Source organism: Populus euphratica, unplaced genomic scaffold (assembly GCF_000495115.2).
Source record: "Populus euphratica unplaced genomic scaffold, PopEup_1.0 scaffold48.1, whole genome shotgun sequence".
Classification (NCBI taxonomy): domain Eukaryota; kingdom Viridiplantae; phylum Streptophyta; class Magnoliopsida; order Malpighiales; family Salicaceae; genus Populus; species Populus euphratica.
Genome location: NW_011499879.1, coordinates 1,332,786 through 1,358,118, shown reverse-complemented (window position 1 = coordinate 1,358,118; position 25,333 = coordinate 1,332,786). Strand labels below are relative to the sequence as shown.

The window sequence follows — 25,333 nt, the reverse complement described above, 5'->3', positions numbered from 1 at the left end:
TTGTTCGATGAAATGTCTAAAAGGAATTTGTGTTGATGAATCATAGATGATATTATTGTAATTATAAATTATAGATGGCAGTTTTATTATTTTGATAAATATAATGATAAATTTATAAATAATTAGATTTTTTTTGTTGATTATTTTAGGATATCAAGTGTTAGCGTTTATATAAATTTCAGAAAGATAATCGTTATTTCTCAGGCCTTAGATGGATTTTAGTCACTCTTTCGTTGTTGTATTTTCGTTAACTTATGACGCTCATACCCTGTTTGTCAAAATGCCTCAACCAATTGAACTTTTATAACTATTGAGAAACCAAAACTAAAACGTTTACAACTTATTTGAAGGTCAAGTTTATTTTCATCATTCTGATTTTGATTTTGTTGCTGTCTACTTAAAATGCAGCTTGAGGGAAAGGGCTTCTCTCTCTTCGAAGGCTCTGACAGTATTTGCTTAAGATGTCACCTGTGTGAGACGTTATCGATTGTTCAAATATTAATCTCTGCTTGGTTCAACCCTAGCAAAGATGCCATCATCAGTATCACCGCGGTTGCTCTTTCTTGCTGGGGAGTCATTACCCTTTAAGAAGTTATCGGTTGGATCTATCTCGGCTTTTTGTCAATGTAGTGTGTCGCATTGACAGGGACAAACATGCACCTCTCACTCTTGCAAATCTTGGATTAAATACCGAGTTTGGAACAACAACCAAAAATAAAAGAAATAAACCTGAGAATCTGAAAGTGAATTATCCGAATGAAGCACCGAAAAGTAGAACGAAGGCGGTTGGAAGCATCAAAACTAGAGTCGGCTCCATTTGCTGCAAAGTCATTTTCTGAGCTTGGCCTTCCTTCGCTATTGATAGATAGGTTAGAGAATGGACGATTTAATGTTCCTACTAATGTTCAATCTGCAGCAATCCCGACTATTCTCATGAACCATGATGTTGTCATGCAATCATAAACTGGGTTAGGGAAGACACATGCATATGTACTTCCTATACTGTCCGAAGTTGGACCTCTGAAGAATAAATCATCAAGTAGCGATAAAGAAACTCGGAAAAAAACAGATATAGAAGCAGTGATTGTGGCGTTGTCTAGAGAGCTAGGTATGCAAATATTGAGAGGGGTATAGAAGCTGTTAGGACCTGATAACATGAGAGTGGTTCAGCAACTTGTACTGGTCAGGACAGAAAGACGCTTTAAAGAAAAACAAGCCATTGATTGTTTGGGTACACCTGGCAGGATTGCAGAGATTAGTGCAGCTGGTAAACTTCATACCCGTGGTTGTCGTTTTTTGGTCTTAGATGAAATTGATGACCTTCTTTCATTTAACTTCCTGGAACTGTTAATCTGTCAAGGCCTATTTCTAGTTCAAGCTCAGACTCAAATCTCCAGCCTAGGGCAACGGAACAGAGCCTTCCTCCAGCATCCAAACGCTATTATTACACCGCAAGGTTGGTACTCTGAGAAGATGTGTACATGCACTGGATGCGCAGCATGTGATAGCCTTCAAGAACCATACAAGGCAGCTAAAAGATGTTGTCTTCAAACTAGAGGCTCGTGGGATGAATGCTGCAGAGCTCCATGGAGATCTTGGCAAGCTTGGTAGGTCGACAATTTAAAAGAAATTTAAAAGTGGGCAGGAGAGAGTTCTAATGACGAATAAACTTGCAGCAAGGGGTCCGGATGTTCCAGAGCGTGATCTTGTTGTCAATCTTGACTTGCCTACGGACTCAATTCATTATGCACATCAAGCTGGCAGGACTGGCCGGCTTGGTAGAAAGGGCACTGTGGTGACAATTTGTGAGGAGCCAGAAATGTTTATTGTGAAGAAACTGCAGAAGCAGCTCGGGGTCTATATTCCTGCATGCGAGTTTACAAAGGGCAATCTTGTTGTCACTGAAGAAGGGAAGAAACATGCGGAGGCCTTGAGGTGATGGACAGATTATTATATCTTTTGGCTTTGCTTATTTCCATCAAGACAACGGGTATGTTTTATGGCATGGTCAATCCCTGCTGTTTTCTTAAGCAGCTTGTTGCAGCTAGATTATGTTGAATTTGAAGTTTATTATGAGATATTCAGTTTTTAGAGCTTAAAGTAATAGCAACCACTTATAAAAGCCTATGATTATGACCTGCGTGTAAAATAGCTAAAAATCAACTCATTTATTAATCCAGTAGCAACAACCTACACAACCTAACGCCCAATCATGTTTAACCTGGGGAAAAAAAGGAAGGAAAATGATTGTATTTCATATTATTGAAGAAGCAGCAGAGCATGATATTACACCGGGCATGCCCATGAAGCAGATTCCTTTTCTTTTACATGCTAAATCGGAGATGATTTGTTGTGGTTCAGAAAGAAAGCTAGGATTTTAAGCAGGCACGAGATGCGTCACCAGCTGATTCTCTTGCATAGCTTGTAGCCCGATAACAGAGTGCATATCACAATGACAAGGAAAGTCACAAACGACACGATTGTGGAAATGATGACCGCCTTCAAGATCGATGCAGTTTTATCAATCTGTTGGATGGTCACTATTGCTACCGAACTAGAAGAGATCAGAAGATAGCCTGCCACCTTTAAATGCTTACAAAAAGATTAGTAATCGAGGAACTGTATTTTCCTGACAGAGACAAAAGGCCACAAGCATTGAGAGGAATTAGAAGGATTGTTTTAAGCTTCTATGAAACTTCACTTACTTGATCAAGAATGAAGCTCATGTAGTCCGAGAACATGTCTGAGATGAGGATGCCTCTTTGTGCAATGTCCCAAATACCTTTGAAGAGTTGGAAAGCAGAATAAACGAACACTAAAACAGATGCAATGAAGCAGTACCTACACAAGGAAGTAGAGAGATCAGATCATTATTTGTTGACACATAACTCGTAATATGAAAATAAAATACCATAGGAATGAGAAAGCCTTCCACATCGAAGTCATGGATTTATTTCTTGCTTTTGATTTGTGGGTTTCTGAATTAATTTTTTTAGAGCTCCTCATTAGTGAAAATATGGAAACTAAAATTTCAGAACTTTTGGTATGGGGCTACACTTACAGCAATTCTGAGTAGTCAGCGAAGCTAGAAGGACGTGGGCTATCCTTCTTGGATGATGAAGCAGCCAGGGAAAGTGCAGAGACGAAGGAGAACAAAAGTGCCAAGAATCGAAGGATGAGATTGCATTGGTAAACGGATGGTCTAGTGCTCAATCGTGCAGAGGCATCTGAGAAGGAGAATGGTGAAGGTGTTGGGAATGGTTGTTGCGATTGAGAATTGGCTGATAGAGGCGACACACCAGCCATGGGTCTACAAGCAACAACAAACATCTCTCCTTCCTGGCTTCATTTTTTTAGTTTGCTGTCCAAGTCCAACTGCTCCTTCCTTAAAAGAAATGGTTCCTCAAACTGCTTCCAGTGGTTTTTTCTATGTTTTTTAGGAGGGGGTGGGGGGAGGCTTCAAAATCAACTTTGTATTCAAGCTTGGTTTTTACAACACCCTGCATCTTCAGTGTGTTTTTGTTATTTTATTCATGGAGTTTCCAGGAAGAGTTAGGTATTGATGGAAAACTTTAAAACGGACTATAAAGTTGACCGTTAAGAATAAAAAATACAAAATCAAAGAGCTAGCACTGTACTTGCAGCCTATGAAATTAAAAACAGTGGATTCGTATAATGTTTTTTTGTTTTTTTTTCTTCTGGTTTTCTGCTTTTTTAAAGAATTTTATATTGAGATTAATAATTTATTTTGATTTTTTCATAAACCTATCATGATTTAAAAAAATATTATAATATTAAGGGTGGTTGTCTTCATGAAAAAAAATCAATTTTATTATTTATAAAAGATTTACAATGAGAGTATTAAGATTAAAACAAAGAAAAAATGGCACCACTTTTCTTTTTAAGAAAATTGCGGTGTAACTCTAGTCCATTTTCTTTTTTAGGCTTTGTTTATTGATTTAAAAATATATATTTTTAATTGTATTTTTTAATATTATGTTTAGTAATATTTTCAAAAAAAAAAATCTCATCCCTTTAATTTGGAAATTAAATGGTTTGGTCTATTTTTATATATATATTTTAGTCTCTAAGTTTGAAAAGAAAAGAAAAACCTTGTTAAAGAACAAAAAAACAAAAAGAGAAAGAGTTTAGTTGGTTGAATTCTAATGACAAAAATAATCAAATTTGATGTTAATGTTTTTCTTTAAGAGAGGAGTGTCAAAGTGGTATTTTTGGATTTTATGTTGCTAAAAAAGGTAAATCAGGATTGGAAAAGGGTTTTTTTTTTGTTTGATTTTTAATTTTTAATTTTTTTAAAATTATACATTTTTTTTTATATGAGGTTCTAATAGAATTTATTAGAATTTTTAGATTTAAAAAACACCCTAATTTTCCATTGCCTCATGATGGGTAGAATTTAGAAAAGGTGACAATGCATCATTTACTGTAATAGAAGATATTTTATCTGACTTTTTTTATTGTTTTCATGAGAAAAAAAAACACCCAATCATATGAGGTTAGGCTAATAAGCCCCTGTGAAAGGGCTTGTTTTTAAAAGCTCAAACTCACACTATATATTTCTAAAAAAAAAAGTTATTAAATAATTGATATTTAATTTTTTTAAAATTTATATATATATATATATAATTTATTTTAAATTCTTAGATTAATTAATGATTTTTTTAGATATTATTTTACTAAATTTCATTTAATTTTTAATTTGTTCTCAAACAATCATTTTTTTTATACAACCCATCATATTCTTTTTTATTTTTTAATTTTATTTGGTTGCTTTACTATGATTGGTAAATTTTGTTATCATATAATTAAATATAAAATAATTTTAAAAAATAAATATTTTAAACTCAGTTGAGCTTATAAACAAAGTCGTGAGTTTAATATATAATATGTTATTATCTTGATATTAAAAAAAAATATCATTTTAAGAAAAAAAAATTAAATCAAGGTACATTTTTACCTATCTTCTGAGTTATTATTAAACATTCCAAACCAACTAGATTATATTAGTCTATTAGATTAAATCTTATATAATTTGAAACTCATGCTAGATAAGGAATCAGGTAAGAAGATTTCAAAGATGATTAACTAAACCAAGTTTAGTGATACTTTTAAAGAATTCATCACGATAATAAACGAGCATTATGTTATTATTATATTTTTTAATTAAGAAAAAAATATTCTAGTGATTTATTTTTTAAGAGCTCGTTAATGAGACAAATAAGTTTTAGTTATAGATATATCTTTTTTATCCTTGAACTAATTATTTTTTGATATGTCTTCTAAATGATTTTAGCTTTTATATGAATACCATAGAAAAAACTATTTGTTTTTTTTTAAATCTAAGATATTAATAAGAAAAGGAAGTCATTTGCTAGCAAATTTTTTTTCAATGAAATTTAAATCATTACTCTTCTTATAAAAACATTAATGTTGTATAATTAAATTAAAAATTTAGTGATCTTCTTGTGATCCATAATCAAATATCTTTAGTTGCACTTGCTTTTTAACTTTATGACTTAGTTTTTAGATAATGTTAGAATTTCATTTTAGTATTTATTATCAAATATAATCTTTAATTTATTTTATTAAATACATACATCATATTTTGAGTTAGTAATTAAAAAAAAATTTACTGCTAGAAAATACATTTAAAATTCCATTTTTTTGTTAAAAAAAATTATTTTGATCCACTAGATATCACGAGAAACTTATCTAAATAATAACAAAAAAACTAAAAGAGCTTAGATTTTTACTGTATATCAAAACACACATTACTGTGAGTTTTGACGATGATATAACTATTTTCCCTTCCAAGAAAAATCAATGAACCTTATATTAAGAGTAATATGGTTTTTTTTTCATGGCTCATTAATTATTTTTTAACTAGTTAGGGTATGGTCTTTTTGTATTTTTAAACATAAAAAAATGACTTAATAACTCTAAAAAACAATTAAAAAAAAGGAACTCAAGGGCTTTTTGAGATTTTACTTTTTAAAACACAATAAAATAACTCAACTATTCTTAAAATGATTTTTTTAAAATTGGTGTTTAGGGGCTTTATTGCATTTTTATCTTAGTTTTTTAGCTATAATTAGGTTTAATAAAGAAAAATTTAGTATTTAAATAAATATAAAATATTATTTAACAACTAAAAAAAGATGATGCGCGTAATGCAAGTGTTAATGTGTTGAATACACTTGAGGCCTTCGAGTGATATGTGAGAGGAGTATGATGATCAAAAGGTCACTTTTGAGGCAACATTCAAATTATTTTAACTATCATTTTATATATGTTTTTAGGCAATATTGACACTTAAAATAACTATCATAAGACTCTCCTCATCAAATATAACTCATTGACATCAATTTCAATCATTTTAATAGTCAAAATAAGTGTAAATAATGATTTTTTTTAATAAGCTAGAATCCAAGGAGCCCTTCTCACTTCTCTCATCGAAAAGGATTGAAAAAAAAAAAACTTAGATAATAAAATTAAATTTTTAAAACTGAAAGGACTAATTATCTATAAACTAAAAAAAAATAAAGAACTAAAATAAACTTTCTTGTAACTCACTATCTATTATATCCATCATTTTCACTTTAATTCTCTAACTTTAAATCTAACCTTTTCTTCCAAAAATATATGTATTTTGGTGCAAATTCGAGCTTAAAAGAAATTAATGGTAAAAAAATTTAATTATTTCAAACTATAATGATTCGTGAGAAGTTGCACAGTATAATTTACCATGTAAAAACATCATTTGTTTTAGTGTATTATTAATTAATAATGATGGTAATGGTGAGGAAAAGAGGGAAAGGCACAAGTCAACTCTTGCTTAGTCAACTTTAATTGTTGTATTAAAGAATCCTACACTTGTTGGAAGTAACAATAATGAAACATTAAAACTGGGATGGGAAAGGAAGAGTGACAGACAGGTTATAATAGTTCTGCCCAAAATGATAAGGAGATAACAGTGACAGGTTATTCTGCGCAACTTCCTTTTGGTTTCCATTTCAGTATTGACAATGAAGTTTGGATTTTGATATGCTTTGCAGGGGGGGTGACAGGTTATTCTGCGCAACTTCCTTTTGGTTTCCATTTCAGTATTGACAATGAAGTTTGGATTTTGATATGCTTTGCACAGAGAGAGAGATCCAAAAATATATGTATTTTGGTGCAAATTCGAGCTTAAAAGAAATTAATGGTAAAAAAATTTAATTATTTCAAACTATAATGATTCGTGAGAAGTTGCACAGTATAATTTACCATGTAAAAACATCATTTGTTTTAGTGTATTATTAATTAATAATGATGGTAATGGTGAGGAAAAGAGGGAAAGGCACAAGTCAACTCTTGCTTAGTCAACTTTAATTGTTGTATTAAAGAATCCTACACTTGTTGGAAGTAACAATAATGAAACATTAAAACTGGGATGGGAAAGGAAGAGTGACAGACAGGTTATAATAGTTCTGCCCAAAATGATAAGGAGATAACAGTGACAGGTTATTCTGCGCAACTTCCTTTTGGTTTCCATTTCAGTATTGACAATGAAGTTTGGATTTTGATATGCTTTGCAGGGGGGGGTTTCCAAGAACTAGATAGGAGGTCGCTGTAAGGGTGTATGGCAAAGAGTCCAACAATCCCACCGATCAGGTCAAAGTCAAAGTCATGTAAAAAATGCTCCCCGTAGTTACTGTGGTCCATGCGCCGTGGATTGATCTGGAATAGCTTGTGCAGTGAACCCATGAGGATTGTTGTGTGTGTGCAGTGAACCCATGAGCATTGTTCTCTGCACATCTCCTCCACGCCCGTATTTTGCCCTGAGAATCCCATCACCGTAATTATAACAAAGGACCGACAGCTTGGACTGAAACTGATGCTACAATTAGCTTGTGAAATGATAGCCAAAATGATCGATTCAGATTTATATATAGTAGTCCATGGGCTACAGATAATTTATTAAGCCTGGCATTGTTATTAGGAATGCAAAAGAGAAGGTCCTTGTAAAATGCCAAAATGTGAGGAAAAACGATGGGTTGAGAACATAAATGCCAAAATGTAAGACAAGAGAAGGTCCTTGTAAAATGCCAAAATGCAAGGAAAAACGATGGGTTGAGAACATACTTCCAGCCAAGTTCTTTCTCAGCTTTCTCTGTGGGAGCATAAACATTTGTAGCATCGCCAGGCTTTCGCGGGCATAACTCGACAGGGATTTTCTGAAAACAGAATTTATAGTGAATACTCTGACTAGCTGCATTTCTTTAAAAGAATGAATGACAAGTGAGGAGAAGGAACAGTCACCTTGTCAGAAGCTTTTTCAAATGCGCCATTACCATCCTTTGTGGGAAAGTCATGACCGCATACATTCAGCTCAGGAAATCTGCCACCAGGTACTGGGCAGGTGATTGTTTTGGATACCCTTGGAATCTTCACCAAGTCTACCACTCTCATAAGCTCCCAGCAGGGTTGAAGTATCTGAGTAAAATGATATTCCATTCTTGTTCTGCCTTTTGAATATCTTGAGCAATTTCTTCAAGGAAAATACAGAAATGTATAATTCAATTGGCCTGAACAGCGCACTCGCAACTCGATCGATACGGTAAAACTTGGCTTGATTATTTTAGAAACAAAAACTAAGAAATAACATTAATAAAAAAAAAAATATTAAAATAATGTTTTGAATTGATTACTGTCTAACATATTATTGTGTTCAGCTTAAAACCTGGATCATGAACATAATCAAGTTTAATAACTATACTTTATTTTATTTAATCATCTTATAAAGAAAACTAGATGTTAGCAGAAAAAAATTATGAAAAAATAAATTGAAATTGTTTTTTACTTATACATATATATAATTAAAAAATATCAGGATTTATTTTTAATTAAAAAACTAATTTTCAGTTGGGACCGTTACAAAAGATAATTAAAAAATATATATATACAAAAGATGTGCATTAAAAAAAGTATCGGGACCGTTACAAAAGATAAGCTTCATGCTTAGAATCAATTTACAAAAGCGTTCTTCAGGAGATGGATTCGTGTACACCAAATCTTAAAGCTCTTTAAGGAGAGATAATTCAGTTCCAGCAAGAACTTGCGACCCATCAATGGAGGATCAAGGAATTAGAGTTCACTCGAGCTAGGGCTGAATCTTTTTGTGCACGGGATTTCAGAGACAATCCTGAAGAGTTTCTGGTTGTATATAAAGGGAACACTTGCCTTTGAAGATCATAGTGGAGAGCCAGTTGGTGGATTTGATGAGCGATCTCCACTTCTATAATTTATCAAAAGATTTTAATGCATATTTTAAGCTAGGGCTGAATCTTTTGAAAAGGTTTGGCATTGTTGGGCCTGTATGGGCCTTCTTCACTTTGTGAGATTCTTAACCAATGGAATGAATTGGAAGGAATTTTTTTTAACATGGAGGCCATTTTTATTATAAAAAGATTAAAAAAATAGAATGTTCAAGCTCGCATTTTTAAATAAATAAGAATAATTTATGACCTAAGTAATTTAAAGAAATCACATGTAACATCAAAAGAGCAACTTAAAAAGCAAATAAAAAATACCATGAAAAGAATATTTTATATTTATATTTAATCAATTAATTTTATTTAATTTTAAAACAAAATTTATTTTTAAAAATATAAATTTAAGAACAAATAAAAAAATCTAAGATAAGTCATGTCATTTTTAAAATCATTAAAAAAGTTGATCGAAAGCTTTAAAAAAAATGAAGCACAATATTCAATTAGATAAACACTGAATGATGAAGCTAAAAAAAAAAAAAACTTAAGAAAAACAAGTAAAACATAATGAATTTTTTAAATTTGAGTTGATCTTTTAAAATTGTAATTCATCAAATATTAGATTCGGACTCAATTAAATAGTTCAATACCTATTTAATATTGGAGATGAAATTGATAAAAAAAACTATCAAATTTAAAAACTTTTTAAGATAAAAAAAATTAAATTTGATAAGAAAAAACTCAAAAAGAATGAAATTGTTAAAAAAAATCAATTTTAAAAACTGTTTTAAGTAAAAAAAAAAAAGCAATAAAAACAATGGACATTTTAAAAACTGTTTTAAGTAAAAAAAAATCAATAAAAACAATGGAGGTCCAATATAACAAATGAAAAAATCTAAGAGGATGAAAGTATATAAAAAATTCAAATTTACAAATTATTCAAAATAAAATAAAGTATAATCAAAGAACATGAATTAAATTTAGATCGAAAACATATTAGATGGTTGCTTTAAGAAATTGAAGTGCCAACGCAAAAATTTTGAACGAGAGGGAGAAAAGAAAAAAAAAAAAAAAGATTGTTACTTCAAACTAGAGGCTTCTCAATAACATACACATCCCTAGCATAGAGAGGCTGTTAAAACGATTTAGATGTCGTTTAATAAGCTAGCTTTTAACTATTAGATAGAGTCAAATGCGCCATTTGAAACGCGCAGAGAGACTCTTTATGCATTGTGATTTTTTTTTACATAGTTTTCATTTTTAGCAAATGACTAAATAATCCCTGGTAGAATCTGAGAATTAAGAAAAAAACCAGACTGAAAAGACACAAACCCTAAAAAGTTTTTTTTTCTTGTTTTTAATGATAATAAAATTATTTTATTATGCTAAAACAAATAAAAAAATCTAAAAAACTCTCGAATGATAGCTTTATTTATTTATTTTTTAAGCGTAGGTTAGATAAATAAATTTCCTGTGCCAAGAAAATTTAAAAAAATCGATTTGCCGCAATTAATTTGCAAATCATCAACGAGTCACATGAAAATTATAATAAAACTCCCACCAGCCAGGTTATCGGTTTTTTCGGAATGACGGGCACAATGGTAAAAATACCTTTTCAATCCATAGTAGTTTGTATATTGAAGAATAGTGTTCCCCTTATGCCTCTCTGATTCAATTTAATAAAACTTTCTCTAGAACAAATATATTATTGGAGGACTCCTACTTTAATTTATTATTATTATTATTATTATTATTATTATTATTATTATTATTATAATATAGCAAATTAGCGGATAAGGTGTGATCGAGCAGCTTGTCTGTTGTATTTGATAAATTTAGGTGTGGGTGTGGTGGATCTACTAGTAACCTATGGTGATTATTACACCTGGAGTGTTGTTGGCTTGGTGGGCAGCATATAATAAAGCCTTGAAATCCCCTCACCTTTTTCTCCCCCAATTCCCTCTGCAATTGATCATTACACTCCACTTGTACTTTTTATTTGGGAAATATCCTCTGAATGCTAGCCTTATTGCAAATAAAAATTAATGTTTTTGCATCCTAGCTTCTCGCATCCAAATTAAAAATCAAGCCAGCCATAGCTGAGAGAGTGCCTGCACCTTTTTCCTGGTTATTGATAGAAATTTGAGTGTGGTTTATTATTATTTCAAATATTTTTTATTTAAAAATATATTGAAATACACACACATCAACATTAATATCAACATATTAAAATAATTTAAAATCACATAAAAAATAATTTGAAATCAAGAAAAAAATAAAAATAAAATTCTTATTTTTTTTCAAGAACATTATTGAAATTCAAAAATAAATAGACTCTTCTTCTAATATTCATCTTTAGTGGGAAAAAAAAAAAAGACAAATGCTTTTTAACAATTTCCAATCTATACCTCTGATGGAAGTATTCTATTCTTCATCTCAAATGATAAAAAAAAAAAAAGAGTTTGAAAAATTATATTTCATACCTTCTTGATGATCATTATGATTCAAATTTTAAAGGAACGAGATGTTTAGAAGTTTGGTGAGATTGTGTTTTAAAATATTTGTTTTTTTTTAAATATATTAAAATAATATTTTTTTTATTTATTAAAATTTATTTTTAATATCAATATTTATTTAAAACGATAAAAATATTAAAAATATTAATTTTAAATAGTTAAATTCCAAATTTTTTAAAAATGTAATTTGACCGCACTGCCAAATATAAACCTTAAAATAGCTAAAAGTTAAATTATGTTAAAAAAATTAATGGAGATATGAATTACATAAATTTAACAGGATTGGAGACGTGGAGCCAATCGATTTCAATGAGTGAAAACTATTCCGAACACACACACACACACCTACTAATGCCATGCTCTTGCGTTGCTATAAGTAAGCTTGTAGGATGTATGTTGATGTCATGGATTTATTAAAAAAATATAAAAAAATTATATAGAGAAAAATTATTATAATCTATAATATTTTTAAGAAAAAATTACAAAAATAATTTTAGAAAAAAATATAAAAAAATAAAAGGTAAAAAACTATGTAAGAAAAAATTATAACAATCTATAGTGTTTTGTAAGGAAATATATATTTGTAATTCTTAACAAACTTAATATTAAAAAAATAATTTTAAAAAAATTCATAACAAAAAATATACGCGGGGAATGATTATAACAAATCATAATGTTTTAAATAAAAAAATACAAAGCTAAATTTTCAACCAGTTTAATATTAAAAAAAAAGATAATTTTAAAAAAATCATAAAAAATAGAAAAAGATCCACGCAGAGAAACACTATAGCAATCCACAATGTTTTGTGAGAAAAACTACAGTTGTAATTCTCAACCGACTTAATATTAAAAAAATAAAATCAACAAAGATAATTTTAAAGAATATCATAAAAAAACATAAAAACCATGTGGAAAGATAATTTTAAAGAATATCATAAAAAAAACATAAAAATCATGTGGAAAACACTGTAGCAATCCAAAATATTTTAAAGAAAAAAATTACAGAGCTAAATTCTTAACCATTTCAACATTAAAAAATAAATTCAACTAAGATAATTTTAGAAAAAAACATGTAAAAAAATACTATAGCAAAATAAAAACTATATAGAGAAATATTTTAGCAAAACACTGTAACAATTGACAATGTTTCAAAAAAAAATCTATAAAGCTAAATTCTTAACTAATTTAATAGTAAAAAAAATAAAATTAACAAAGATAATTAAAAAAAAAAAGAAAAAAAAAGATGATAATTTTGGGGAAAAAATGAAAAAGAAAAGAAAAGAAAAGGCATGTGGGGAATGGAGAAAAAAACAAAAAGGACATGTGGGAGAAACTACAGTATTTTCCCTACGCGTTTTAGAGTATATATAGAGAAAAACTGTTGCAATCTATAATGTTTTCAACAAAAAACAACAAAAATAATTTTAGAAAAAAATATAAAAAATAAAAGAAAAAACCAATATAGAAAAACATGTAGTAATTTATAGTGTTTTACGAGGAAATATATAATTGTAATTATCAACTAGTTCAATATTAAAAAAATAAAATTGACAAAGATAATTTTTTAAAAATTCATAAAAAATATATAGGGAATGATTGTAACAATTCATAATTTTTTTTTAAAAAGTAAAAAGTTGAATTCTCAATTAACTTAATATTAAAAAAATAAAAATAACAAAAACAATTTTAAAAAATCATATAAAAAAATATCATAAAAATAAAAAAATAAAAAAAACCTATATAGAGAAACACTATAGCAATCTATAATGTTTTGCGAAGGAAACTACAATTGTAATTCTCAACCAAATATTAAAAAAATAAAATTAACGAGGATAATTTTAAAGAAAATTATAAAAAAATATAAAAATTATATGAGGAAATACTATAGAAATTCAAAATATTTGAAATTAAAAAAAATTCAATAAAGATAATTTTAGAAAAAAATATGAAAAAACATTATAATAAAGCAAAAACTATATGAAAAAACACGGTAGCAATTGATAATATTTTAAAAAAAATTACAAAACTAAATTTTTAACCAATTTAATAATAAAAATATAAAATTAATAAAGATAATTTAAAAAAAATATATAAAAATTTAATTTTGAAAAACAAAACATGTTGAAAGTGAAAAAAAAAGAAGAAGAAAAAATCCAGGCGAAGTTACAGGAGAGCATTGTTAATAAACACGCACGCACAGACACAGTGTTTCAAGAGAAGAGAGGTGTTAACACGATTACTAACCACTAGAAGACATAATCATACACAAAAATAAATAAAGTTAAAATTACCCCAAAAAAAAGCAAAAGAAAAGGAATCTTCCATGAAAACTCAATTGCGTAAAGCATGACAATGAAATCAATGAAGCAAGTCGTTAAAGATAGCCTATAAGAAAAAATGAAAATCACATGCATCACATACCAGAGATATTCTATGCTCCCTCGCACCAAAATTGACCTTATCAACACCAAATTCCATCATCATATCAATGAAATCTACCACGGTCATGATTTCAAGCACCAAGTTACTATCATGGATCACGAGTCTACTGCGGTCTTCCCCTTTTCCAATATTTAATCTCTCTCTCTCTCTAAAACAAGCTTTTGTTTCTATTTTGCTCTCTGTCTACCTTTCTTTTTGTTTGTGACTTTTCAGCTTCTCTTCTCTTCTTTCTTTTATTCTGTCCGAAGCAAACTGACACTGTAAGTTTATATATTTTCACGTACACTGTAAGTACAAAGACTAAAGCTTCTGCCTTCCAATTTCGAGCTTGAACTTATTTATTTCTTTTTTTGAGTTTAAAAGGACTGTCTCTTAGGTGAATTTTGATGTTTCAAGAGTTTCTATGTTTCTTTCAAGTGAATTTGGAGATGGGTTTTTAATTTTAAGCATGGTTGTTTCGCATATTTTTCTCTTTAGTTTATTTTTTTTGTTTTTGTTTTTGTTTTTTGTTGGTTAGTTTGTGATGTTCAAGAAGTTAGGACATTTAGATCTGGTGTTGATAGATTATGTTTTGGGTTGCTCAGGTTGAGGAGGCTATGTTAGTCTGTTTTGAAAACTGGGGCATTGAAGAACGGATCTAATTCAATAACAGTTGTTGAGTGCATGCCAAGGTCTTTGTGGTAGTGTGAAAATGGTGTCTTTGTCTTCTTGAATTATGTTGAATTTGACCTGGAGTGGACTATAACTGTATTAGAATTCAAGATTTTCTCTTCCAGTGTGGATTAGACATTAGTTAGGGGATAAAATGAGGGGCCAAGGTGATAATTTCCAGTTGTAAAAGAACCGCACAAGAAACTAAGAGTTGCAAATCATACACGTGGTATGACCACGGTGATCAGAGGAATTTATTCATGAATTTGGAATCAACTCATCAAGGATTGATGTCAAGATAAGAGTTAAATCGTTAAAATTGTCATAACAGTCGATGTATACAGGTACTTGAAAGTCATCATGCCCGCATTTTAATCACGGAGTTTCGTTCCACAAACAAAGGGGGAATTTTCCGCCATGCTGTTCTTACTGATTATGGAATACTGTGCCTTGTTTTTTTCTTTTCCCTTTTTGAATGTGATTTTAGTTCTGGATTTTATGCCTGGGCAGGTATCTTTGCATAGCTGCTGATAACGAAACGCTCATACAAGTTTATATTCCAACTCATCAGATTGACAATCCCAAGCTGTGCCATTTTCTGCGCTCCTTTTATGGGGTTTTTGTGCTGGCAAAGCAATTATGTTAAGTATATTTGTTGCATTCATGGCAACTAAGTTGGTGCAAATGTGAGAGATCGTGTAGATCTTTAGTTAGAATTTGCTGTCATTTCGTCACTCGTTGAAATAAATATGCGCTCGTGGTGGGGGAAGTCTTCATCCAAAGAGGAAAATAAGAAAGCAAACAAGGAAAGTTTCATTGATACAATAAATAGGAAATTGAAGATTACATCAGAAGAAAAGAGCAATGGTAAATCAGGAGGATCTTGGAGAAGTTGTAAAGATACTCTTTCAGAAAGGGGCTCTTTATCCCGTGTCCCATCAAGATCACCATCACTTTCCTCACATGTATCACGTTGTCAAAGTTTTGCTGAAAGGCCTCAGGCTCAACCACTTCCACTTCCACCTCCACTTCCTGGTGTGTGCCATACTAGCATTGGGCACAGTGATTCTGGAATTGGTGCTTCAGTGAAACCAGGATTGGAGGGAGGTGCCAAGCCGTTCCATCTTTTGCCTCTTCCACGACCAGGACATGTCCCTAATAGACTGGACCAAGCAGACACAGTGGGGGATATAGCCACTGCTTCCGTGTCCAGTGATAGCTCCATAGATAGTGATGACTTGTCTGAATCACGAGCCCTTAGCCCACTCACATCTGACTATGAAAATGGGAACAGAACTGCTGTGAACAGCCCTCCAAGGTTAGCTTCCATATGTGCCATTGAAAGTTTTAAAGTGTCTTTCCAGGTTTTGTTTTTATCTCTGACAAAATTTGTTCTTATGCCTGCTGAAGCATTATGCAACAGGATCAATCCCCAATTGTAAATAAAAAGAACTCAATAGAGACTTTGAAACCTGCTAATTTACCTGTAAATAATCAGATTCTGCCTACACCACCAAAACGGGCAATTTTTAGCTCTCAAGTGCAGAATTTACAGATTCCTCATCGAGGAGCATTCTTTAGTACTCCAGACAGCTCATTGTCAAGTCCTAGAAGCCCAATGAGAGCATTTGGCACTGAGCAAGTTATCAACAATGGTTTCTGGGCAGGAAAGACCTACTCAGATATTGGTTTGCTAGGATCTGGACAGTGCTCGAGTCCAGGTTCAGGTTATAATTCTGGGCAGAACTCGATGGGTGGAGATATGTCAGGACAGCTTCTTTGGCCAAACAGTAGATGCAGTCCTGAGTGTTCTCCATTGCCTAGCCCCAGAATGACCAGCCCAGGTCCCAGCTCCAGAATACACAGTGGTGCTGTCACACCTCTGCACCATCGAGCTGTAGGGGTTACTGTAGAGTCGCCTACAAGCTGTCCTGATGATGGAAAGCAACAAAGCCACCGCTTGCCTCTTCCCCCGATAACAACCTCTAACACCTGTCCCTTTTCTCCTACCTATTCAACTACAACATCTCCTTCTGTGCCCCGAAGTCCTAATAGGTTGGAGAATCCAACAAGTCCTGGTTCACGCTGGAAGAAAGGCCGTTTACTTGGGAGAGGCAGTTTTGGAGATGTATATCTTGGGCTTAACAGGTCTGTACAAAGGTTATTGATAAATTCTATATTGTACAGACATGAGTGATTTAGCATCATAAAAACACAGAGAAAATTTATTCCATAAATAACAAGGTGGAGGAAGCAGATCCATTTACTTTCCCAGCATGTTTGAGATTGAGACTAAATTGAGTTGAGTTGACATTGTTTCAGATTATTTATGACCTGTGCAATTACAAAATATTTGTTTTGCTCTTGTATGACATTTCACCTCTGTAAAACAACAGTTGATCTGTCAGGGTTCTTTAACCATCTTCATCATTGTCATCTGTCAAGTGATATTTTAATCCTTCGTTTACTTCACAGTTGAACTAAAGATATGTCTCCTCCTCCTCCCTGCACAGCTCACACCCTCTTTAACTCATCTTGCATCCTCCTTGTGTAACTCGTTTGCAACAGTATCTCGTAGAGTTCCCATCTGCAATTGTCATCGATATCACTGTCCTTGTCATTGTTATCATGCATTCAAATCTTATGTTTTTTATCATTTCATTTCATGATTAAACTGGAGATTCAATGATATTCTTGAACATGTATCTGTCACCATACTGAATTGAGTTATCAACCATTTTCCATACACATTATTTTATACATTTTACATGTCTTTTTTTTTTTTGGACCTTAGTGAAAGCGGTGAGTTGTGTACAATGAAGGAGGTAACTCTATTTTCAGATGATGCAAAATCAAAGGAAAGCGCACAGCAACTGGGACAGGTTACGTTTTTTTTTCTTGTGTTATTTCATAAGTGGTTTAAGATTTCTTGTTGTTTGTCCTCTTCTCAGAACATTTGAGGAAGATTTTATAGTAATTGATAATGCGTGCAGGAAATTATGCTTCTAAGTCGCTTAAGACATCCTAATATAGTGCAGTATTATGGATCTGAAACGGTAACATTTTTCATACCAGCTTTATGTTACCTCCTTAAAGATTCTTACATTCTGAATAATTTCACTTTACATGTTATTAATAAACTATTGATTTCTTAAGTTCAACATTCCAAATTACTGAGACCTCACATATGCTACAGACTTGCAGTAATTTTAAGTAGACTATTTGTGATATTTTCTGGGATTTTTATAATTCCTTTGTATCAATATTTTTTATTTATGCCTTATGGCTGTGTGTTGTCTTTAGATACTTTATCAGATTAATGAATAAGATTTTGTTAACTGAATTGGTTTATTATTTCATAACAGGTGGAGGACAAATTATATATATACTTGGAGTATGTGTCTGGTGGGTCCATCTATAAACTTCTTCAAGAATATGGAAAATTCGGTGAAATAGCTATTCGTAGTTACACCCAACAAATCTTGAGTGGGCTTGCTTATTTGCATGCTAAAAAAACTGTCCATAGGTGAGCCTTGTAATTGCTATCTCATGGCTTTAATATCGAATCATAATTGACTCTAAGCTGATATAAACATGACCATGTTAATGCCATAAGTTTCTATTGTGTTCAGAGACATTAAAGGAGCTAATATTCTGGTTGATCCCACTGGCCGTGTGAAACTGGCAGATTTTGGGATGGCAAAGCATGTAAGGATTTTATCTGGAATTTTATTTTCTCTAGTTACGCAAACCTGGAAAAATATGGTGGCTGCCGTTGCCATTTGTTTAAACAGTGCTAAAATCTGATGGTTATGTAACCAAAGGAAATTAATTCTCTATAACTGCAATCTGTTTGGTTTAGTTGCAAAGCAAGAGCGAAATTTACTCTTATGCATATTAACCTATAGGCAATGTGCTGTAACCCATTTTAACTCAGTTGATCTCCAGATATCTGGGCAGTCTTGTCCATTGTCATTCAGAGGAAGCCCTTACTGGATGGCTCCTGAGGTCAGCCTTGGTCTATTGTGACTTTCTGAATTGACATTTCTTTATGATGCTTTTAAGTAACACATTTCTTAAATTCATTAATTGTTTTCAGGTTATAAAGAATTCAAATGGTTGTAATCTTGCTGTTGATATATGGAGCCTTGGGTGCACTGTCTTGGAGATGGCAACAACAAAACCACCTTGGAGCCAGTATGAAGGGGTTAGTAAAATCGAAAGACAACAGCTTGAATTTTCTAGCCATACAACTTGTTTTGCAATTTGAATGACACTGCTTGCGCATCTAAATATGTTTCTTGGTCAGATTGCTGTTGTGCTAGAATTGATCTTATTTCTTACCTGCATTTTTCTTTGCTTCTTGAAAGGTTCCTGCTATGTTTAAGATTGGAAACAGCAAGGAACTTCCAGAAATCCCTGATCATCTGTCAGATGATGGAAAGGATTTTGTGCGGCAATGTTTGCAACGGAACCCATCACATCGCCCTACAGCTGCTCAACTTTTGGATCACCCTTTTGTGAAAAATGTTGCTTCCATGGAGAGGCCATTTGTTTCCATTGAGCATTCAGAAGAACTGCCTCCATTTATGAATTCAGGAAGATCAATGGTATTAGGATTTTTTCTTAGTGCCTGTTATGATATTAAGTATTGCAATTTTTTTTTCTCACAGATTATATGAGATAAGTGGAGATTCTGTTGCTACTGTTTATGGAACTTAAATATATATATATTTTTTAAAAAAGATTTCATCTCATAAAAAGAAGAAAATATACAGAGAAAGTCAGGAGAATAAGCCATCTTCTAAACTAAGAAACAGAGCAGAACAAAACTATGATAATAAGCATCCCAAACTCATGGTACTTCAATAGTGGATGGCAGTTAAGTAAATGATTGGATGAATGTGTTAATTGGGATTTTCTAGCTATATGTTTAATTTTATCTTATGCACTGAAACTTAGATGGCTAGTACATGTGATCTTGTCTTATCTTGTTCATGTCTTGCTTGCTAATGCTACCATTATGTATTTTGTTTTCCTCGTGATGCACTATATGGAATAATTCCTTTCACTTTGCCTGACTTATCTGTTGTGGCCTTGATGATGTTTCTTGAATTGACTGATGGGTTGAAATTTTGGAACTTCCAATAGGGAACCGGACCTGCAAGACATGTTTCAGGCTTTGACTCAGACGGGATTGCTATCCATCAATCTAGAGGGTCAAAATTTGGTTCAGGGTTTAGGTCCCTCTTCTCTTCCTCCCTCCCTCCCTCCCCCACCTTTCCACCCACACACTCACACACACGTGTGCACTTGCCCTTCTTTGTTCTTTGCACCATTGCATATGAAGGATTGTCTGATGAAGTTTGTTTAATGTGCTGGTAGGATTACTGGCATGTCTCGTTCTGTCTTATCTGAAGACTAACTAATACTGCACAACGCATTTCAGCTAGAGATTTTTCAACTAGGCACAGAAAAAAAATATCATGTCAGTTATCGTGTTTGAAATTCAATGACTTGCTATGGGAGCAGTGTCGAATGAATTCAGTGTTCAAAGACCTCTTTTTTCTAGTCATCTTCTCCCTCAACTTGCATGAAATGAGTTGGATGCATTATTACAATTCTTTTAGATTGGATGTTATTATCACCTTGTACAACTGCCAGCAATAAATCATCCTGCGTTCTTTGTTCTGTCAATAACTTTTAATGTGAAGACATCTTTCATTGGTTTTACTTTGTACCTGTGACATTTTTTCCTCATTGCCCTGAGGTGCATTTGAAATTTGAAGCTGCATGTTAGCATTTGCTGTATTGAGGGGAGAAATCCTTGTTCTTTAGCTAGTTTTCTTCTTATTATTAATTCGATCTTTTTTCCTATTTCAGTAATGTCTATACAATGAAGAATTCGTCATGCCCATTGTCACCTGTTGGAAGCCCTCTTCTCCATTCAAGGTCACCGCTGAATTTGAGTGGAAGGATGTCTCCATCTCCTATATCTAGCCCTCATACTGCATCTGGTTCATCCACACCTCTCACTGGTGGTTGTGGCGCCATCCCATTTCATCATGCAAAGCAGCCCATTACTTGCTCGCAAGAAAGCATAGGAATGATCCCTAGGTCCCAAAGTAGTTTCTATCCCAATAGCAGTAGCCCTTATCAGGAGCCAAAGCCTGATCTATTTCGAGGTGTGTCACAAGCCTCTTGTGTTTTCCGGGAAATAATTTCTTCAGAATACAGTGCTCTTGGAGATCAGTTGGGACAGCCTGAATTCTATGATAGGCACCCTGTTTTAGCTGATCGCGTGTCCCAGCAGCTCCTAAGGGATCATATGAAATTGAAGCCCTCCCTGGACCTAAATCCTAATTCATCAATTATTGGCCACCCCAACGGAATCTAAAGTCTAAACTATGCATGAATCCATCCATTATCAGAAAAAGTTTTCTTGGCACTGTAACTCCTGATGCTTCCTTTATTTTTTTCATTCTAATCAAGGGGAGACAAATCATATCCGTGTGCTAAAAATAAAGACTGGACAAGTGATCCTAGTTGGTCGGATCTTTTGGAAGCTTAAGGGCTGGAGAGATTTTTTGGAAATTGCTTTAGAGCTTTGTTTCATAGTTCTTATGGCAAGCAATCAGTTAGCTTAGATATGGGAGGACTCGATTATGGAAACTTGGTTGCACTTGCAAGCTATTCCACTTGTGTTGGTGATTGAAGCTCTTTACCTGGCAGCTATACGCTTTACTGAAGCCACAAACTCTTTTTTAACTCTCAACTTTGTTGGCCACAATTCGGGTGCAAAATCTTTAGTGTATGAAGATTTTGATTATGCCGAGAAAATTGCCTTCTGAGCTCCCATATTCATCAGCTCCTCACAAGCAAGTGTATAACTGCTAGTATATAGAACCGAGATTTATTATACTTGGAATGCAAAGATAGAAAGGGCTACTACCATTTGTGGATTTCATAGCTTTTATCTCCCTTATAATATCTTTTGGGTGGAAGGGTGTGGTGGGAGTTGAAAACAAATATTGTACAGAAAGACGATACCAAGTTGGAAGTCCAGATTTTTGTGAAGATAGACAGTTCAGAATTTGCCAGGCCTGGCCTGTATTTTTTTCAATCGGTTTATAACAGCGCAGTGCAAAACTTATTGTGGGTTGCCCTGCTGATATTCTTCTATCTAATGTATACCGTTATCCCTAGCATCAAATTGAAGAAATCTGATTCAACCTGTGCACTAGTGCAAAACAACCTGCATTTGTAAATTTTGGGAGCAGTAATGAGCCAGGTTTGTCTTGAAATCTAGTTTTGCCGCATCATGACTTGAACGGGGATGTATTTTTGAGCCAGTTTTGTATATCTTTTATAGCATCAAACCAAGCAAATTCTTTCATTTACTTTAAAAACAAAAAATTGTTCAATGGACATTGAATGTCCACAAGAGTACAACTTCATTTAATGCCAAAAAAACTATGACAGAATCCTGACTATTTCTTGTCAGTGATGATCAAGCTGAAATCCCATAGCTTTTTGGCCAATTCTGCATCTTTGGCCTGAGAGCTTGGTTCTGCTATGTTACTGTCCATAAAATAGTTTCCACTCATCCCTTTAACTTGTGGATGCAATGCAATGTAGCATGTAGTTGCTGCTCCCTGTAACCATAGTCAAATGAAATGATTAAGCAACCAGGCTACATGGAGTTAATAATGAATCGTAAGTAGCAAACAGATTGATTGTTCAGACAACAATTTCATCATCGTTTTCCAATTTGCGTATTGAGATAAATTTCTGCGGTGTGTTTCTCAGGACTATGAAAGCCATACCTGCTGAACATTTTTTGTCATGTATTTACCGAACAAGCTGAAAATAGCTGCATGGAGACCAATGGATGGGAAAGATATTAATAAAACCAGGCAGTTTTCGGTACTCTGAATGAAAAAGAAGGAACACACAAAGCTGATTATAGTCAAAAGGTCCATGGCATAAGCAACAAATACAAGCCATTAAAGATTTTTCAAATGTTCTGTAAAACATGCAAGAAGACCAACAGTTCCATTATTCAACATCAGCTTAATCAAATCCTGTAAAACAGTAAAAGCATGTTGTCAAAGCTCAGAATATCAGAATGATCAAGTGAAAAGGCTTGAGAAAAGTCTACCATTAACAAAACCCTGGTGACGCAGAAGATTGGTATGGATTGCTCCGGGATGTAGTGAATTAGCAGTTATCTCTTCCCCTTCTTCCTGTAAATTCAGGCGATAGTGGCCCGACAATTTTGTATTAGATTTTTCCTATCGGTATAATGTGATTACCACTCACATTCAACTTAAGACATTTAATTTGTTCATATTTTGTGGTGGTAATCTTCAATACCAAACTGCTTAAATTGGTGACTCATGATGTCTGATAAAGAAAGTAACTAGAGTACAGCCAAAAAAAAAGAAGAAAGAGACCTCTATTATGATACTAGGTAAACAAAATTAAGATAATTTTAGGACATATTATGCTTTAATTACCTTCAGCCGCCTTGCAAGCTCATTGGCGTGCAATATGTTAGCGAGCTTTGATTGTCCATAAGAAAACCAACTAATAGAATAGGAAATTATCAGCCATCAGAAAGAGCAAGGAAGACAGATACTGCTGATGCTCGATGAAGACATTGAACATTTTATGTAGAAACTTCAAACCATAGGCACGAATATTCCTGCCATCAAGCTGTTACCTACCTCGCCTCGTTATAGATTTTATCGAAACAAATCCCTTCACGACTCACTATACGGTGACCTACTGATGATACATTAATGATCCTTCCTTCTTGCTTGCTTTTTTGTGCTGTATTTTTCATTATCTCCAATAAAAGGTTTGTCAACAGAAAATGACCTGAAAATCGCAGTATTTCAACCCCTACTTGGAATATCAACACATAAAATATTGTGACCGAATGTTTCAATGTTAAAAGTCAAAGAGAACATGCCTATATGGTTGGTTGCAAATAACAGCTCAATGTTATCTTCAGAAAGCTTGGAAGGAGATGACAGAACCCCTGCATTATTACTTCAAACAGGAAGGGAAAATATTACTCTTCGCAAGAAAGCTAGAATCTGCCTGTGAACATGAATTCTATTGCTAGCATAACAGGAGCATTCAACTGACTGGTGACGAACTTGCTATTGGATAAGATAAAAACTGCATTTTAATTGCTTCAGCACAGCTTCCTTACATGAGAATGTTCAAAGGAAGACCCAAGGAAGTATATTCAGATGCGAAATTCCTCACTGATGCCATTGAGCTTAGGTCTAACTCCATGACATCAATCTTAGCTTTGGGGATTTCCTTGAGCATTGCTTCTTTGCCATTCCTACCAGCATCCAGATTCCGCACTGCCATTACTACATGGACACCACGCAGTGCAAGGACACGCGTTGTCTCTGCACCAATGCCACTTGATGCTCCTGGAAATTAACAACAGATAGTTCTTTCATTAATGCGAATCTTGATCTGAAGTTAAATTAAATTCATTAAGTGAAAACTGAAGTCCTATCAACTCAAACGTTCATAAAATTTTCCTACATGTATCCTTAGACTAAAATCTCTAGCAAGGAAACTAGGGCAGGGTATTTGGCTTAGCAAGAAAATGAAGTAAAACCTGTAACAATGGCAGTAAGACCAGTTCCATCAATCCCTTGTGTAACTTCCTCTGCTGTAGAAGAGGCTGAGAACCCAGACGGCCCTTTCCATCCAAAAAGCCACATTCTGCTTATTCTAATAATGAAATCACACCAAACTGTTATATTGAAAACTGCTCTGCAAACCTCCAATTTCTACGCATCAAATGATCTTCGGATTATGTGACTATAGCTTGACTTTTGACAAATTCAAATGATCCAACTACAAGCATCTTTAAGTACACACTATCCTTAATTAAACCCATTTCATGGGTCATCAGTTGTTGGGTCTTGATCAACAATACTAGTGATTATCCAGCATATATAAGCAAATTCATTACTGTCCAAAATAAGGCTCCACATCATTATACATATGAAAGACAAAAAAGTCGATATTGTCTAGGGCAACTTTTCCAATCAATTTTGTGCTGTCAAATAAGACAGAAAACAAAATCTTCTCCTTGACAAGAAAACTTTGTTTAGCTGTACCGAAATATTCATTCGACTTTTCGATGGTAAAGTCCATTTCATTGAAAGATATGTTTTTTGTATGATATTGAACAGCCTAATAGAGCTTCATAACTCCAGCTTAGCAAAGCCTTTGAATTCCAATCACTTACATCCCACGATTTAAAAAAGAAGAAGAAGAAGAAAAAGAAACGATGAATTCATGTAGAGCTCTTCGGTTTTGTACATATCTTATACATTTGTTCTTTTTTAAAAGAACTTTTGAAGAAGTCCATTTCTTACCACTACTACACTAACACGCTAGCGTGCTCCAATG

General features: G+C 32.9%; 4 protein-coding genes and 1 pseudogene across 9 annotated transcripts; 2 read left to right on the top strand and 3 right to left on the bottom strand.

Moving 5' to 3' along the window:
- The first annotated feature begins 469 nt into the window (after positions 1–469).
- LOC105129070 (DEAD-box ATP-dependent RNA helicase 47, mitochondrial-like) lies at positions 470–3,132 on the top strand (annotated as a pseudogene).
- LOC105129071 (CASP-like protein 4A4) lies at positions 2,197–3,589 on the bottom strand. The gene is made up of 3 exons (XM_011031002.1): positions 3,062–3,589; positions 2,706–2,841; positions 2,197–2,583 (listed from the first exon to the last, which is right to left on the bottom strand). The coding sequence occupies exons 1-3, from the start codon at positions 3,328–3,330 to the stop codon at positions 2,398–2,400; spliced, it is 591 nt and encodes a 196-aa protein (XP_011029304.1). The 5' UTR covers positions 3,331–3,589; the 3' UTR covers positions 2,197–2,397.
- Positions 3,590–7,711: 4,122 nt separating this feature from the next.
- On the bottom strand, positions 7,712–8,517 carry LOC105129069 (UDP-glucose 4-epimerase-like). Its single transcript, XM_011031001.1, has 3 exons — positions 8,323–8,517; positions 8,146–8,237; positions 7,712–7,841 (listed from the first exon to the last, which is right to left on the bottom strand). The coding sequence occupies exons 1-3, from the start codon at positions 8,515–8,517 to the stop codon at positions 7,712–7,714; spliced, it is 417 nt and encodes a 138-aa protein (XP_011029303.1).
- A 5,646-nt stretch (positions 8,518–14,163) lies between these two features.
- On the top strand, positions 14,164–22,181 carry LOC105129067 (mitogen-activated protein kinase kinase kinase YODA). 6 transcript variants are annotated; one of them, XM_011030999.1, is made up of 12 exons: positions 14,164–14,490; positions 15,453–16,199; positions 16,292–17,029; positions 17,676–17,763; positions 17,875–17,937; positions 18,247–18,407; positions 18,514–18,589; positions 18,830–18,889; positions 18,981–19,088; positions 19,252–19,491; positions 20,033–20,124; positions 20,765–22,181. In XM_011030999.1, exons 2-12 carry the CDS (start codon positions 15,631–15,633, stop codon positions 21,276–21,278), a joined length of 2,709 nt encoding a protein of 902 aa, XP_011029301.1. In that variant the 5' UTR covers positions 14,164–14,490; positions 15,453–15,630; the 3' UTR covers positions 21,279–22,181. The 6 variants fall into 6 exon arrangements, with proteins under 6 accessions (XP_011029301.1, XP_011029299.1, XP_011029300.1 ...); XM_011030997.1 differs by having other exon boundaries at positions 15,392–16,199; XM_011030998.1 differs by having other exon boundaries at positions 14,164–14,517.
- LOC105129068 (short-chain dehydrogenase TIC 32, chloroplastic-like) lies at positions 22,003–24,783 on the bottom strand. Its single transcript, XM_011031000.1, has 8 exons — positions 24,531–24,783; positions 24,105–24,336; positions 23,823–23,938; positions 23,611–23,764; positions 23,401–23,470; positions 23,043–23,127; positions 22,708–22,754; positions 22,003–22,536 (listed from the first exon to the last, which is right to left on the bottom strand). The coding sequence occupies exons 1-8, from the start codon at positions 24,634–24,636 to the stop codon at positions 22,372–22,374; spliced, it is 975 nt and encodes a 324-aa protein (XP_011029302.1). The 5' UTR covers positions 24,637–24,783; the 3' UTR covers positions 22,003–22,371.
- Between the last annotated feature and the right edge of the window lie 550 nt (positions 24,784–25,333).